This window comes from Coloeus monedula (genome assembly GCF_965178545.1).
Source record: "Coloeus monedula genome assembly, chromosome: 2".
Taxonomy (NCBI): domain Eukaryota; kingdom Metazoa; phylum Chordata; class Aves; order Passeriformes; family Corvidae; genus Coloeus; species Coloeus monedula.
In genome coordinates, this window is record NC_138782.1 from 99,954,918 (window position 1) to 99,972,755 (window position 17,838).

A 17,838-nucleotide genomic window follows, 5' to 3' on the forward strand; every position below is an offset into this window, starting at 1 on the left:
CCAGCATTCAGATAAAAGTAGCTGTGGTTCATTGTAGTGGGGTGACCCTGGCTGGATGCCAGGCACCCCCCAAACTCTCTCTTGCTCCCCTCTGCAACTGGACAGGGGAGAGAAAATACAATTAAGGGTTCATGAGCAGAGATAAGAACTGGGAGAGATCATTCATCAAATGCCATCATGGGCAAAACAGATTCAATTTGGGGATATTAAACAAATTTTTTACTAACACATTCAGAGCAGGATGATGAAAGTAAAGTAAGACCTTCATACATTTTCCCCCCCACCCCTCCTCCCCAGCTCTACCTCCTCCCCCAGCAGTGCAGGGAGATGGGAATGGGGGTTGTTATGGTCAGTTCATCACAGGTTGTTTCTGCCACTGCTCAGGGAGAGGAGTCCTTCCCCTGCTCCAGTGTGGGGTCCGTCCCACAAGAGACAGTTCTCTAGTCCATCCTACAGGCAACAGTCCTCCCCAAACTGCTGCAGCATGGGTAACTCTTCTATTGGGTGCCTTTCTTCAGGCACAGCCTCCTCCAGTGTGGGTCCCCCATGGGGTCACAAGTCCCTTCAGCAAACCTGCTCCAGTGTGGGCTCCCCTCTCCACAGGTCTGCAGGTCCCTGCCAGGAGCCTGCTCCAGCCTGGGCCTCCCATGGGGTCACAGCCTCCTCTCAGGCATCCACCTGCTCAGTCAGGGTGGGTCTCCTCCATGAGCTGCAGGTGGATCTCTGTATCCTCATGGTCGTCCTGCACTGACTTTGGTGTCTGCAGTTGTTCCTCTCAGATGTTCTCACCCTTGTCAGGCTGCAATTACAGCTGTGCAAAAGCTTTTCCCTTCTGTTATCCCATAGGTGTTACCACCATTTCTGATTGGCCCAGCAGGTCCATCCTGGAGCTGTCTGGCATTGGCTCTGCTGGACATGGAGGAAGCTTCTGGTAGCTGCTCACAGAAGCCACCCCTGTAGCGCCCCTGCTACCAAAACCTGGCCATGCAAACCCAGTACATGCATTTGCAGATTGCACATAAAAATTTTCTTCCTTTTTGAGTAATTTTACTGTGGCAACTGGATTTAATTTCAGATTTAAAAAAGAAAGGGAAACGTGTGTCAAGGCTTCTGGAGTAAGTGTTCACTAACTCCTTAAAAATTCTACAATACTAAAATTATTTACTGGACATTTTCTGACTATATTTCTGACTTGGAGTATCATGATTAGACTACAGATTATTAAAAAAGCAAAAAGCCCCTCCCAAAAAACAAAAACCCCAGAACAACTGTTAGTCTTAAAAAATATTCCATTTTATAATGCTGTAGACAACTGGAGCAGCCTTGTGGTCTTGGGCATTTTTTGGGTTTGAAACATACAGATCTGTCCATCCTCACAAATCCAAGGTGTCCAGATTACTGAACTCTGAGGTGAGTACACCTTTCCTTCTTACACTTGTGAGCTCTTAGTGGAAAGAGTTTTACGTGTGGATAAATGATGGTAGCTACCAGAAGGTAGTTTGTTTACCTGGATTCAGTGAACAGAAAGCAAACTGAGAACAACATAATACCAAACACTTTATTACTTACGCTTGTTATTTACAGTATTTACATATTGCACGTTTGCTGGAATGTTTCATACATTTATTATATAAAGTAAATTAATGGCAGCTTGTGTTTGTGTACAAAATCCATGCTCCACTGTCCCAAAAAGTATGTCTACTTGGAATTATGTTCCTGTTTGTCATGCAATTTGTATTCCAGGGTACAATGTGACCCCAATGCAAGTTTGTTTTAACCAAACTTTTAAAAAATTGCATAAGCATGAAGGATATCAAGTGACCACAACTACTGTGGAACAGATCTTTAGTAGTTCTAGATATACAAACAAACATTCCTTAAAACTGTAGAATTAAGCAATAGAACATGAATTTTCTTGGTGAAATATTTGTGTTTACATAATTTTTGGCAGCATTACACATCAATTGTAGTGTGTTTTTAAGTATGGAGCATTAAGTACTACTGCTCACTGTAAAGTTATGCTACTGTATAGAATGTCAATCTGCAAACTGTTGATGACATACAAAACGCATGTTAAAAGAGTTATGGGAAGTAGTCTGTCAATCTGCAAAAATAAATCTCTTGTTCACAATGGAGTTCACTAAAAGGTAGTAAGTTCTATTTCCCTGTTGGTTTCCAAGGCACTTCTCTTGGTTCTTGGTGTTTCTTGTCACGGCAATAACAACTGGTGGATTAAAAGAGAAAAGAAAATTGCCTTTCATCATTTTTATACGTTTGAGAACGTGTTTATCATAGTGAAAATAGTAAATGAAACTGGAGAAATCAGTAATAATTTTTGAAAGATCAGTAGTGAATTTCAGATTTAGCTCAGTTCATATCAGCCTGACTGTTAATCAAAGCTGAAATTCTGGAAAGCATCACTTTTTTTGATGGTTCATGTTTGGTAGACAGACTAGGAAAATCCAGTTCTATCTATTCAAAATGTGTTCGTAGTTAAGTCTGGCCTGTTCCAATGACTGCATCTGTGAAGTCAAAAAAGTGAGTAAACCTCAGGAATAGCATTAACAAAGTGCAAAATGCTGTCCAAATGCCTTGGTGTCAGGAGCTGCTGATAGGGTGCCCAGTTTGAAGAATTTAGGAAGGATCTGATGTTTCATTGGGCCCATTTGTGAAGAAACTTGGATTCATATAAACAAGAAACAAATAGAAGTAACTTTTTAAGATTTGGTTGTATAAATATAGCCCCTGGAACATGCCAACACTGAGCCACCACAAACTAAGCAGGAGCTGCAGTGGTTAAATTAACTGCCTGTTCTATCAAGTCTTCCCAAAATAGTTTCTTGGAATGAAATCACAACCATGCATATGACACGGTTATCAAAATCACAGACACAAAATTACAGGTTTCCACACTGCTTATGTAGGTGTTTTGTCTCTATTCTGGAAATGTTGATTTAAAGGTTGAATGGTGAAGGTTTTCAAAACCCAACTCCCTCAACACCTTTAAAGCTTACAAGAAAATGTAGTGTAACTGCATATACACCTATCTAGAAGTCCGTCCTCTTCTAGACAGGTGACCTCTTCTAGATATTTTCTAGACAGGTGAGCACTGAATTCTGCAAGTCTGTCTACCCAGTGTCATGTGTTTCTATGCCTCTTACTGTTCTTTTTTAGAAGTAAAAACAATGTACAATGTCTTTTTAGTCAGCAGGAACTCCACAGCTGAAAGACTCTTACATGCAAACAGATTCAGCTGAAGCTCTGGTGTCTTACAGCCATCAAAAATTCATGGGAGAGATAAAAACCACTGGTACTCTGATACTAGAATTCTGATGATGATATTTTTCACAGTTAAGCTTTCATATTTTCTGTCTGAACATAGGTAACTGTCTTTCCCATGATCAGTGTGAATTCTCTGATACTCTGAGTTTCTCTACATTTTCTACTGCTTAAGTGTAATTTGTAATAGAATCATTTGTATGCAAAGTCAGTTGGACTTGACATAATCCATTGAAAATCAAGCTATTGGTGCATACAGAAATACTTGTTAGTAGTATTTAAATATTTAGTTTTGCAATTTTTGAAAGCTATTAGGAAATGTAATAATGTTACAGAAAAGCTTAATGTAATCTAGGGTTTTTTTCTGGCTTTGCAGATAGGACAATTACTTTTATTTTTTTTTAATATCCTTCCTTAGAGGAGAAACTGATGTAAATTTTTCTTGTCTTGCATTTTCATGTGGCTTATTTTCTGTATGTATGCTCCTACTGTACTCTATTTAAGCTATGATGCTAAAAAGTGATATTTAGAAGAAAGTAACGTGCTTTTGGTTTGATCAGTGTGTAGTACAATTTACAAGTTAAACAGTGAAAATGTAATAAAAAGTTTTTTCATTACTAACGGGGATATGCAGCTCGCTGGGGGTGAAAAACTGGATGCTCATTTGTCATCTCATCTACATCTGCTTTTGTATGGGTAACTTACAGTTTTGTATCAGCTAACTTATAGTTTTCTAAACCCCTGACGTTTTCAGAAACCCTTGAATAGACTCCAGATTTTTAGTACTCATAAATCTGTTGTACTTATTAAAAAAAGTTTTTATTTCATATAGTCTGTAATATCCATCAGTGTAAGAAAATTGGGCTGGAACTTAGCTGAAGGATGACGGATAGTCTTAGTAGAGATCCTGAATGCAATTTGACTACAGCCTCTATTGAGAACATAGGTAATTATACAACTCCCCAACCAATTGTGCTAATTTTTAAAAGCACAAATGAAAGCTATTGTAAAGGCATACTACAGCTTTCCAAATTTGATTCTAGGAAAAAGCTAATCTGTGTGAGAAGAATTTAGTGGTTTAAATATCAATATAAACTTTAAATACTGTGCCAGTAGGATTTTTGTGGCAGAAACTCCCCTTGCTTACATAAAAAAATTCTTTTCCCAAGTGTACACACCCAGGTGAAATTCTGCTGTAATGTTATCACAGAGAGATCCATGCATTGAAGATTATGAAGCTCTTAATGTCCTATCTGTTGCTAGCCACAGACATCCCACAGCAAGGAAAACTATGCTGGACATAATAAACCTGGACAATGCCACACTAGTAACCATATACACTGACTGCCTTTTTAACTCAAAGTAGTAGTTCTGATAAAAGTCTTAAATTAATTAACTTGGGAACCACTTCCTGGCACCAAGAAGAGGTGATTGAACATTGCCTGAGCAGCTGTGTAAGACAGATCAAGCTATACTTTCTAGAAAAAAAAGACCTTCACTGAATAATACACAACCCCCTCATCTTAATTTCACCTTCACTTTTATGGAATTCAAATGTCTGATATTTCTTGAATGCACTCAGTGTTACTCTGAATAAGCACCAGTCTAAGGGAAGATGCAATTAAGGGCTGTTGTTTCCATTGCTAAAAACACTTGAAGCAAAATTCAAGTGCCCAAATACTGTGGTTTAAGAATAATTTGAAAAAATTGATATATAATATGGTGTAAAGGAATGGTGTATTTAGTGGGGTATTTCAGTTTTTTTCTTCATGTATTTTAAGTTTCCAACTTTATCTTGTATTTTCAGCATTTGTCACATATAACTAGTATGGTCAATGCATCTTGAGGAGTTTACACAGATTTTTCTGAGTTCCAAAGGAAACGTCAGTTTTAAGCTTATTAGGAATTTTGCAAAGAATATTTGACATGTATGTGTATCTGCATCTTAAGGAAACAAGCAACTGGTAGGTTTCTTTAATACACTTCTTATAGTATGTAAGTCTCATTTTCTCTGCTTAGCCTGAGACTCCAACTACTTGCACCAGTCTTGTATTTGTGTAAAAGTATGTAATTAGTTTTACTTTGTTTATTTGAAAAAAGTGTAGATGCTTTAAAAAAGTTTTAAAAACTCCATTAATAGTTGTCAGTACAGAAATTAGGGGAAATCTTCAAAACAGAAGTATGTAATATTATGTGATAATGCAGTCCTTAGTCCCTGAACTACTCCTCACAGTACAAGGAGTTTTCAACATAAGTTATGAGATCAGTGTTGGTGTCTAGCAAACACATAAAGAACAGGTAATGGAAAAGGGAGGGCACCAACAGTAGCACCTGCGGTTTTCAAACAAAAGCAGTAAAATCTATGATTTTAGCGAAAGTGGCTGTGACAAACGCTGTCAAAGGGATTTTCGGATTCATCACCGTCTGTCACAAGAAATGCTCATGATCTGAATTGTGAACTTTATTTAGGTGAAGACTTTGGGAATTGTGTTCCTGGCATCTCTTACCTACTGTAGATATGGACAATGTAACAGTTGTGGGATGTATCTGCATGGAGTGGAACAAAGCAAGCATGGAATATGGGAACTATTAGGAAGCTGGCAGAAGAATGAGGCTGAAGACCAGAACAAAAAAAAAAGGAGCATGAAGGACAGGACCCCAGCATAGCTGTGTTGACCATGAGAACGGTTACAGAATAAAATTAATCAGAGATGGTGCTGGTGACAGCCAGGGAATACAGCCTGGGTGGCTGACTGGAAAAAAAAAATGGTCTACTGAGAGATGTGATAATAGAAATCTGCTGCTCTGGCTTCACTCATGCAATCTCAACAAGTTGAAGGGCTGTTACTGGGTCCCTGCATTGCTCATGTCTGTAGGACAGGCAGAAAGGGAACATACGCTCTAAAAAAAAGAGAAGATGGAGCTCAGTTACACATGTATAGAATAAATGAGAAAAAGTGAAGGCTCCATAAGACACGTTGTACCATAAATGCACATGTGCCCATTTAGGTGTGTGTTGTGACAGTAACAGATGTCTAATTTCTGTTTTCACATATTATTTTCTTATTTCATCTCAGCTCTGAGTTTCAATGTCTTGTGTGCTTTAAAGCTGTGCTTGTCCAAAATGCATTTTAAGTACAAATAAAAATAAATTTATAATTTCTTCTTCTCTCCAAATTGATCTCTAAAAATGGATAAATGTCCATAGATCTGAAAAATCCACCAGAACTACCAGTCTGCCAAAGTAACAGTCCATCTATAGCCCAGCCCACTTAGAAGTCTGAAATGAAGCAAGAATCAGATACTGAACAAAACAGGAAACCTAATTTGTTTCACACAAATTGAACTGATGCAGTGGAAAAGCTTTGAGGAGAAAAGAGGCTTAATCTTATGGAGACACCTGTGCATCTCCAGATGTGTGTAGTAGAGGACAGTCTTCCTTTCTGCTAATCGAGGCTGCTTAAGGAGTCTAGCACTACAGATTTGTGTCTGTGTGAATAAGAGGAGAGTTGCTGCTAGCATTGAAACATGCCTGCTAGTTGAGCAAAAGTGTTGTTTGAGAGATGGACATTTTTAAATAGACTCCCAGCTTGAGATGTGAACTACTTTAGTTGCTATTCCTTCATATTAAAAATTCGTGTTTACAGGACAGGTTGTTAAGATACAGATAAAATTTTCTAAAGAAAGGGAGAAAAGAATTTCATACTCTGATGTATCTGCTTATTGATATTGGTAATAACATTATTCACCTATTTGCAAAGTTAAACAAATTGTGTCTCATTTATCCAGACTGGATAGAGAGAATGACTTGTAGCAAGTCATTCATTAAATTGAACAGCTCCATCATGTTTTCCTGCAGTCGTGTTTTTTTAGATTAAATAATCCTAATTCCTGTAACTGTTCTTGTATGCTGAGTTTGCTAGGCCTTTGGTCATTCATGTTGCTCTTCCTTGGACTCTTACAAGAAGAACCCACATGTCTTCAAGTGTGGTACCCTTAATTAAATATAGTATTCCAGTAACAGTAATTATGTCGGGAATTTCATAAAAAATTATTCTATTTATAAATTCCAGTATTGTTTGACTTTCTTCAGGTGTAACACTGCTGACTTCCTTAGTTTGTGGTCCACGTCATCCTCCATGTTTTCGACAGCACTATTTAACTATTCACCAAATTCGGTGTATTTCTGCAGTTGAATAATCCTACGTGACTTCATAATTCTGCTCTTTATCTGTTATCCTGGTTTTAGACTATTTGGCCTATTTTCCAAGATTATTTTTAATTTCAAGGTTGTACTGTATCATAGTTGCTTCTCCTATAATACTGAAATACATAAATACAGTATTCTGTCACCCAAGTTATTAATGAAAATATTGAACAATATCAAACCCATAATGAAGCTGTGTGACACTGCTCAATAACATTTTTCCAGTTTTGACAATGAAGTACTAACAACTTATATATCTTTTTCCAGTCACTTTTACATTTATCTTGATCCTATTTCCCCAGCTTGCGTGTGAGAATGAAGTGCAAAACAGTGTCAATACTTTAAAAAAAAAATATAAAATGCTTAATATTTATTACTTTTCGTCACTGATTCTTTCCACAAGATGTGTATCTTGTCCCAGAGTTAAAGCATCTTGGTTTGACAGCATTTGTTACTGACAAATCTACATGGTTATTAGTTCTCTCTCTGTCCAAGATCACATTTGGTCTCAGGTAAAGGCTGAGGACAGAATTTAAATTACTCCTTCTGTACTCTTATGTTACAGTTCTCTAAAAATACAGATAGTTTGGGAGTACTTTTTGGTTCGGTTGATTGGCTTTTGTTTTTATTTTGGTGGGTGATGAAATTTCCCGAGTATTTGTGGGAAATAGAGGCACATCTAGGCAAAACAGGAGGCAATGAACCGATAGACATGAGAGGTGTACACAAGGAAATCCCAAAAAATCCAAATAGCTTGAAGTTAGTTTATCAATGCTCCTATCAATATATTTTAATTGAATTACTATAAAAGCACCTGTGACCTATCTACATTTATAAAGCTCTCATGTGTATAGCTGTGTATACATTAACTCATACTATTGACTACAGCACCGATCTACAGCTGCACACATAAAAGGGCGGCTGCTGCTGCCGATACAGGCAATTGTGTACTGAGTAAACTCTTGAAAAATAAGCCACAGCTGTTGTGTTTTGTTCTGTAGCAACAAATTCACTATCTGCTAAGTGTATGCTGCTATAAATAATTCACAGATTATGCACATGGACATTTATGTAATGACTTCCAGTAGGGGGTACCCTTTCCTTAATGCCAAAATTTGCCAGATTAAGCCAGTTACTTCAGCTCCTCTGGGAGGGGAATACCTTATCTACAGGACAGTTGTTATTATACTCCCATGAATTTTCATGTATGAAATACAACATCCACTGCTTTGCTATGCAGTGGAATGTCATTTCTGCTAAAAAAACGCTTACCTTTATCCTTCCATGCACATAGGGCTTACTGCCAATCGAGTAAGAAGCCTGGCACATCTTTTATAGTCTGTATGAAAAAAAAGAGCATGACTAGATTACCAGAGAAATCAACTTTGCCTTTAAAAATTAAAATTGGTATCAGTGTGCAAATTAGTGTCATAGCGAAGTTCAACGAATACCTTAGTTTGCAACAGAATAAAAATCAACTCCTTTGACTTAAAAAAGGAGCGCGTAAAAATTGTGTAATAACTGAAAGCCGTGTTTAATGGCACGTTTAACTATGCAACTGACTTCTGCACATGTTCTATCTGTAAACAAACAGCATGAATGTGCTTGGAGTCTGTCCAAGTGTATGTATGCGTGTATAAAATTTATACATCTGTGCCTCTGCTTCTGTGCGGGATCTAAACATGTGACTGTAGTATTTCCATATTAGAGAAAGAATAAATAGTGCTCAGCCACCTTTGAAATCCAGCCCTCAATGAGCTAGTCTGTCAACTTAATATTAAGTCATGCCACTCTCCAATAGATTTTTTCCTGGGAAAGCTGTTAAATTAGACAAGTAACATCTTCTAGTCATACAAATGTTAAGTCCAGCCCAAGTAGATGACCACATCATAAACATTCATAAGAGTATGAAGTTTTATCTTAGAACTAGTAAAATTGTTTTTTCCACTGTGGTCCTATTGTTAGTTGTTCCTATTTTAGGTACCTTCAACTTTTTGATGCATTCATAGTAGGAGACAGAAGCAATGCAAAACTCAAGAAATTAATCAAAAGGGGTTTTTTTCATTTACATGAAAAACTGAAAGCAAATATTGTGAAAATTGGTTATGGACAGATAGAAAAGTAAATTATTTTTCAGGTGCCAATGCTGCCACACTGTACAAAGTGCTAGAAAGTATGCCAACACAGCGCTTTTGTACTGGCTACCACCATGCTGCAGCATCACTGACACTTTTAGTTTCTTTGCTGTTTGGCCTTCAGATTTCTACACAGAAGGAACACTATAATTTGAAGTCAGGATATTATCAAAAAGTAACATCATCCTGTGCATGAAGAATTAAAGCAAGCTGTTCATCTCATTTTCCTAGAAGAAAGTTACTTTAAAGAGATGCTAGTCAATCCAGTCCAGTAAATGATGTTGATTTTTTTTAGGTATTATTTTATTAATGAGTAACTACATTTAATGTTTCCTAGAGATGAAATGTTAGCGACCCCCAACTCACAGCATAGTTATGCTGTAACTGCCACTCATACAAATTATCCTCCATTATCCAGACATTATGTTGGTGGATATGTCACCTGGCAGAAGGAAAAGGCTAATTTAGAGCCTTTAAGGCCAACTAGTCTTTAGCTTCACAGCTTGGAGTACTTGTTAGTGCTGAGCCAAACGATGTTTGTGTTGTGATCCTTATGAAAAGGTAATATGACTGTTGCTTGTTCAGAACAGACAAATTACGAACAACTTACATCTCCACCCATGTAAACAGAACATGATCTGGCTACCTCTCATCTAGAAATCCTTGTCTTTCCAAGGAATTCCTAATCTGAAGCCTTACAAACAGAGAAAATGTCCACAATTCTTACCAAATATGCCTTTAACATGCACTGGGCTGAAATATTTATTAATACTTGAAACTTGGAATCTGTAACTCTTGTTTCTATTCCCAGCTCTGCTACTGACCCAACTGGTTGACCTCAGACAAGTAAAATAAAGTGTGCTTCCATTCTGAAAAGGCTATGCTAAAATAGCATCTGCTTACTCAACAGGTCCTCCTCAGTGTGAATCTGGAGTCACATCTACTGACTAATAAATGTCAATGTTTGATTTTTATTTAATTCTCTATGCTGCCAACGGTGATGAGGTATCATAAGCTGCATTTGCTTAGTTGTGTCCATCAGCACTTTTCTGTTTTTTCTAAGCCTTATGAAGCTATACTTTTGTAATTCACTGAAGACAGGTGTTGCAAAGATTCACTATCAACATCACTGGTAGATTGGTAGCTGAATAGTCAGAATACAAAATGTCTATAAAATGTATCCTACATAAACAATCAATGAAAACTAAATAACCCCACCTGGATTTGTGATCCTATCTTGAATTTACAGCACTAGAAATTAAATATGAGATATTTGTCAGGGGAGTTATGTTCCTGTAAGAAGCAAACACTTGGTTTGGAACCCATGAGGCAAATACATCAGTACCTAAAGATGCAGTGTTTACAGCCATTCTACATAGTGTAGTTGCAGTGAGAAAGTTTTATTTCCATTTTCCTCTCTGTAATGCTGATGCTGTTCTAGCAATGCTGTAGAGGATACTTAGTACATTTCAGAGCACTCCAAATTCTTCTTTGCAGGGAATGCATTCTGAGATTGTATCACTACTGATACTTGATAGAGCTAATAAATTTTAGAGTTTCCCCTTGTTTTAGGGAAGTCTGTGCTTTTGTTACTTACATGCTGGGATGGTGCAGTCCCTTGTATTGTGATAAAGCCGATGAAAGTGTTTGCTACATTTTGGGCTAAAGTAAAGTGGACCTGAAATATAAAGAAAAATAAGTTATGAATCAGCACAGCTCACAGGTAGAGTAGTGCAGCTTACGGTATGTATGTGAAATATGGATATCAATGCAAAACTCAAACATACCCGTTAAATGCTTCAAGAACTTGTCTTTCATCCTCAGATCTCTGGGAACTATTTCTGTGGGACAGAAAAAAGAATAGTTACTCTACTGCACTGGAACTATGCTTGCCAAGTACAGTATGAGGACAGGGAATACTCTGTCCAGAAAACATCACCACTATGTCTTGACAGGTGCACAGAGGGCAAAAGCCCTTCGCATACAGTAGGCTAAATTGCAAGAATTTGCTTTACATAGGGAGACCCTGTAAAATGCTCTGTGAAACACAGTGCTGATGAAACAGTGCCTGTTGGGTGAGAGATCATTTATGACGATGGTTATTAACTAAGAGTCAGATTTTAGTCCTCTATGAACTACATTATCAAGTTTACCTAGGTTTAAATTCTTTCATATTACAAGAGTGGTAAAGACCCAAAGATATATTCAAGTTTGGGGTTGTGTCTTCTAATTCTCTTATGCAAATGTATCCACTATTCTGTGCCAGGTATGTTTGCAGAAGCACTGTTCTGCTCTAATCATGAAACTGGATTGATCTACTTACAGGAATCTTCCCCCCCACCTCCCCCCTTTAGCAGTAAATAAAATTCACAGGAAATGATTCCAAGCAAATTGCTCTCTTCTGGCTCCCTATGTTTGTGGTTTACCGCTTTGTGTTGTGTGTTCAGCAGATGGCAAAATGAAACTGGTTTACTGAAATCCATTTTAGCCCTAACCCCTGCTTGTGACTTCCTGATTTACAACTATCTTTGATTGCTTTCCGTTACAAACACTATGCTGACAGCTTAGTGCTGATTGTGTATGATACACTATATGGTGCTTTATTTACTTGACCATAAATGTGTGAGCAGCCTTTTTTGTTCCCCTGGCACCTCTTTATCAGATATACAGCAGAGAGCATTTCCATCCAGATCTGATCCACTTGTGAATTTAGACACTTCTCGAAAGTCATTCTTCATTTACTTCTAACTTTAGTCAGTGTAAGTAAAATTGACCTTAGCCTATTTGACCTAATTATGTCATGAAGAGCATTAAAAACACACATGCTTCACTCAGAAATTTCCCATGGGACAGGCTCTCTAGGAAAGTGATGCAAAAACCAAAATGAAAGACTCTAACTAGTAGTTCCTTTTCAGAGTTTCTGGAAAATCTCCATTATAATACCAGAACGAAAAATCCTGCTTCAGAATCAATAACAACACTACCAAATAATCTGCTATGAAGCAGGATTATTAATTTCATAGATAACTATTCCACACAAGCCAGATGTTTTGCACCAGCAGGGTGACCAAAAACTACACCCACATTCCAAGATGAGATTTAGAGTTGTGCAGATCACAGTTCCCTGCTTAGTCTGACCTCTTTGACTTTTCAACATTTGTAGAACAAAATGTTCTCTCCTGTGTTGACCTTAAGTAGAACAAAATTGTTGTCTTCTGTACATTCATTAATCATCCAAATGGAGAAGCAATATTTTCATGACAACCACCAATAAATGCAAACTTGTGAAGATACTTGAGTATGAATGAGAATGATGAAAAAGTACAATGAAGCTTTATGAGATCAATAAAGACAAAATAAATAGCATACTATCAAAATGAAAGCAAATTTGGGAAAAGGTGACTAGACATTTGCTGGAAAATATTCAGAAAGTCACCTTCAGTTGGAGGGGTCAGATGAGCAGCAGTAACGCTGTAGGGGCTTGGGAGTGACAGGGAACACTAAATTAGACATGGCAGCAGGAGAAACTAAATCTAGTTTCAACTGGATGCACAGAAGTACAGCACCAAACTAAGCAGTAACTATCCATCACCATGTGTATTTCTGGACTGCTCTATGCAATCCTGAACATCTCATGAACAAACCTGTGCTTTCACTGGAGGTTAGAGAACAGCTAGTCAAATGAGCAGAAGGATGACTGCAGGAGTGTCTCAGACTGGTCACAGTGACAGACGAGTACTGTCTCAGTTCCCTACTATTTCAAGGTGTACTTCTCTCGGTACAAAAGGAACTAACAAGCAGGGTGAACAGTTCAGTGAAACTGAGCTGCAGAGAAGACTATATGTAAGGTTTCAGGACATACCACAATCCTGCCGGAGAATCTCACTAGGGTCATTTCCAAGAAACATTTAAACCAAGCACGATAATAAGTGGTAACCTTCCAGGAAAAAGCGTTTTTATCCCTTGTTTCTTTGATCTCAGCCCATTTCAGTCTTTTCCCTTATTAATAGGTTTTGTTCAAAACCACAGGAAGTTGACTTTCAGTTAGAGTACATTATCCAGAGAGTAAAAGACTGTGAGAAGTGAATGGAGGTTTTCTATCCCAAATTTGCCATCTGTGTCTGCTTCTGATACTAAAGGGAATCTGCAAGTATTTTGAGTGGTGTATTCTTAATACAAAATTAGTAACCTGTTATCTCATTCACCAAGGCATCATAGGGAAAAAAATGGACTATGACTTACCAACTCTCTGTTCATCCTGGTATCCTCCATAGTCTGCCACTTGCCTTCGATCCAAGTTATAGTCATGCTTGGAGAAGTACTGCATCCCACTGTCCTTCTCCAGGTGGTACCTTTTCAGTTCCTGAATGATCTCCATGATGAGATTCAAGAGACTTTGCTTGTCCTTCAAATCTGCGGAGTCTGTTTTCTCTTTACAGTATCCTGCTGAGAGCATTAAGAGTACCAGCCCCAGCAGCCCAGAAGACCTCAGTCCACTCATTGCAGTCCGACCTGAAGAGTGCGTAAGAGGAAGGATCTGCTGCTATGGGAGGTCTTCCTGTTACACTGGAAGAGAAAATTGGGGGTGGGTCGAAGGTGGGGAGACTCGTGGGGATGAAATGGGAAACACTGGCGGAGGAAAGAGCGGCGACCGCTTCGCAGGTTACACAAGGCGGGGGCACAGACCGCCCCGGGCTGCCGGGGGCTGGCGGAGCGGGACGGGGCGGGGGGTCCGCGGGGCCCCGCCGCTGCCCCCGCGCCCCGCAGCGCCCGCCCCGCGGGCAGAGGCGTCCCAGCGCCGCGGGTAGCGCCTGCACGGCCTCCCCGCAGCCGGCGCCGGGCCCCGAGGGAGGGCGGGGGCGCAGCCCCGGAGCGGGGCCAGGCTGGGGGTGCCCCGGCGGAGCAGATCCCCGGCGGGGACGGGCGTTCCGCCCCGCCTCTCCCCGCCCGGCCACGGAACGGAGCAGAGCAGCAGAGGCGAGGGGCGACAACTTTCCCCGAAGTTTCTGCCGGAGAGCCGCGGCAGCTGCGCACCGAGCGGGTCCCCACCCTCGGTTGCGGGGCTCAGCGCCCGGGCTGCGGGCAGGAGCGGCGGGACGGGAGGTGCACGGCTGGAGGGCAAGCGGCCGGGGCAGGGAACAGCACCGCCAGTCTCCCGTTTTTCCGTCCCTTTCCCCACTCCCCTTCCCCGCGGGAGCAGCCCGGAGCGGCGGCCAGCGTCGTGCCTGGAGCCGCTCGCCTTCGGACGGCTGACCGCCCCTCACACACAGCCGCTCCGGGAGGCGGCTCTGCTCTGCCAACTCTGGCGGGGTCCGGCGGCGGCCGCTCCCGCCCGCAGGCTGTCACCCGTCCCACCGCACGCAGCGCTTCGGCCCGGCGGGGCGGGAGGGATGGGGGCGTGGGGAGGGAGACGGAGGGGAAGGAGGTTGCTGGTGCTCGCCGGCTGCTTTACCTGTGTCTCCGTCCCAGAAGCCGAGGTGTCTTCCCCCCGGGAGGCGCTCCCCGGACGGCAGCAGCCAGCGAACGGCAGGGAGTCCGAGTATTCCGCGACTGGCCCGCCCGCCCCCCTCCCGTCCCTGCGCTCCCGCCGTATCCACAAACTACTCCATCGCCGTCAGCCCCAGCGCAGCCGCTTATATAGGCTATAGGATGGACATGAGACGGCAGATAGTATCGACTTGGAAGTGGGTGGAAAACAATAAAAGTCCACTTGGCAACCTCGGGAGCGTCGCTGCTTGCACAAGCCCCCCCCTTCCCGCCCTCTCTCCCCTCCCGCCCCGGTTCCCCCCGTCCCTCCCCCTGCTCGGTTTTCCCGGGCAGGGCTCAGTCACTCCTTCGCTGCTCTCCGACGTAAGGAGACGGTCCCAAGTGTGTGTGTTTGGAGTGGGAGGGGGCGGCGGCGGGAAGATGGGGACGGGGGTGGCGCATCGCCTGAGCCTTTAACTAGAACCGCGCTGAGGAGTCACTGAAATATTGATGTCCCTGGCACAGCTCTCGTCAGGCGGGTCCCCGGCCCGTGGCTGCAGCCCCGCGGGGGGCAGGCGGGGAAGCCGCCTGTTTACCGGGAACTCCGGGCCCGGCTGCGGCGGGGAAAGGGAGGTGTTGGGGCGGGGGCAAGCTGCCGGGGAAGGGGAAGGCTATTTCTGCTCCCGCCGGCCGGGAAGCCCGCGGAGAGGGCGGCTGGAGTGGGACTGGGCAGAGAGAAGGAGCGGGCGTGCCGCCTCTTAGCCGATTCTTGGCACAGGCGGTCCCGGGTGGCGAGGCGGCTTCCTGGGCTCCCGGCGGGGCCGGGAGAGGAGGAGGAGGAGGAAGAGGAGGAGGACGACGAAGGCAGTGATACCGCCGGGAGCGCCCTGTCCGCTCCGGCAGCTGCCGGCCTCTCGGCAGGGGTGGCAGCCCGACCGAAGGGCACCGGCGGCGCGGGGCAGTCTGCGGGGAGCGCCGACCCCCTCCTACGAGAGCCCTTCCCCAGAGCACACACAGGCTGCCGCCCACCCTGCGCAGCCCCTCGGGGCGCGGCAGCGGGAGGCTGAAACCCGACCCGGCGGAACTCTCCGTGTTTACTGTGCCTGTGTGCATGAACCTGTCCCTCGGCAGCGGCGGCGGGCACGCGCGGAGCTGCCCCCGTGTCGGGCGCGCTTCCCGAGCCCTGAGGGACTCGCGCGGGCCCGGGGGCGCCTCTCCGGGGGCCGCGCGCCGCCGGCTCCCCGCGCGCAGCCAGAACAGCGACCCCCAGCGGCCACCACCCCGCGCGCGCCCGGCGTTGCCGCCGCCCGCCGCCAGGAGGCGCTGAGCGCCCCACGTCCGTGAGCGCTGAGGGCCCGGCCGGGGCCAGAGACCGCCGGGTCCCGACCCCCGGCCACGGGCAGCGGCACCTTCCACCGCCCCCGACTGCACCCTCCAGCCTGGCCTGGAACGCTTCCAGAGATGGGCGTCCACAAGTTCATCTTCTGGATTCCTCTGTATTGTATGCAGTTGGGTTCCCCAACTACTTTGTTATTTTAATCGATTTCTCTTCAAAAGCAATATATGAATGGCACACATGTCTCTTACTACAAAAATCTCAGCCCATGCTGTCGCAGTGAAGGTACAAAAACATAAAAAAAAAAAAAAAAAAGAAAAGAAAAATACACACCACGTGATGAAGAAAGAGACCCAGAGGCAAGACTGAACAAGACTGCTTTGTCAGGTGTCCAGAATCCTTCCTACTCTTGGCTTCATGGTTTGTTTCCAGTCACCTTAAGACTGGGGGGAAAAAAGAAAGTGAACAATCAGTTCAACAGTGAGAAAGAATGTCCCTTTGCATGACATGACTTGGTATGGCTGTATTTACATGTTAGTCATTCCAAATATTGACACATTGAGGTCACCAATTGGAGACAGGGAAGATGGAAAACGAGGCGGGCAGAATACAGCCTGGTGTTCTGTTCTGAGATTACATGGCAAGTATTCCTTCACCTGAAGTAATCTCTTTGGAAAAAGGTAGATACAACTGCAGAACTGAAAGAGGAATTCAGCGAAACACCTGGATGGGTTCTCCCCTTCCTTACAGCTACAATTTCTATGTCATTTTTGATCACCATCCTATAAGGATGTGTTTTGAGTACACACCAATTCAAGTCAGGAATGCTAGGCTGCATCATTTCTACTATCTTAGATGTACCCAGACATGCCTGTTATGTCTGGCATGGAGACCAGCTGTCAAGGAACAACCAGCAAATTGTTGAATCATATGGTTTATGTAGCTCTCTTCCTTTTGAAGAGACAGTGGACCTTAGGAGAAACTGCATTAATCCCTCTTCTGAGGTATCTCCACCATAAGTCTCAGAATGGGGTAGCTAGAGCTGCCCTAAGACACACCAAAGACAAGTTAATATCATAAACAATTGAATTCCAATGCTCAGGAATACTCCTTTTAAATTTACTAATATAAACATAGACTTGAAGTACAATGAAGGTATTAGCTGAGATATGAGGTAGATAAATGGTATGTTGTCTTTTTCTGAGGCAAGGGTCTATTCTGATTTGTTTACATTGAATTATTCAAAGATATATAATAGCTGCCATGACTTCAATAGAGTTAAATTGAAAATCCCACTGATAGGTTTAGGATGGTAATTTAATAATCCAACAGGTTATATTTTCTCAAGTACCTTTTCTTAGGGCTCCATCTAAGCTAGCCATCTAGTTGATAACTGCCTATATGCTACCAAGCTC

At 42.7% G+C, this 17,838-nt stretch overlaps 1 protein-coding gene across 1 annotated transcript; it reads right to left on the reverse strand.

Annotated features, from left to right (window-relative positions):
- Positions 1-8,760: 8,760 nt before the first annotated feature.
- On the reverse strand, positions 8,761-14,122 carry ALKAL2 (ALK and LTK ligand 2; the record flags this gene model as incomplete). The annotated part of the gene is made up of 4 exons (XM_082300892.1): positions 8,761-8,825; positions 11,219-11,299; positions 11,409-11,462; positions 13,864-14,122. The coding sequence occupies 4 exons, from the start codon at positions 14,120-14,122 to the stop codon at positions 8,761-8,763; spliced, it is 459 nt and encodes a 152-aa protein (XP_082157018.1).
- Positions 14,123-17,838: the final 3,716 nt, after the last annotated feature.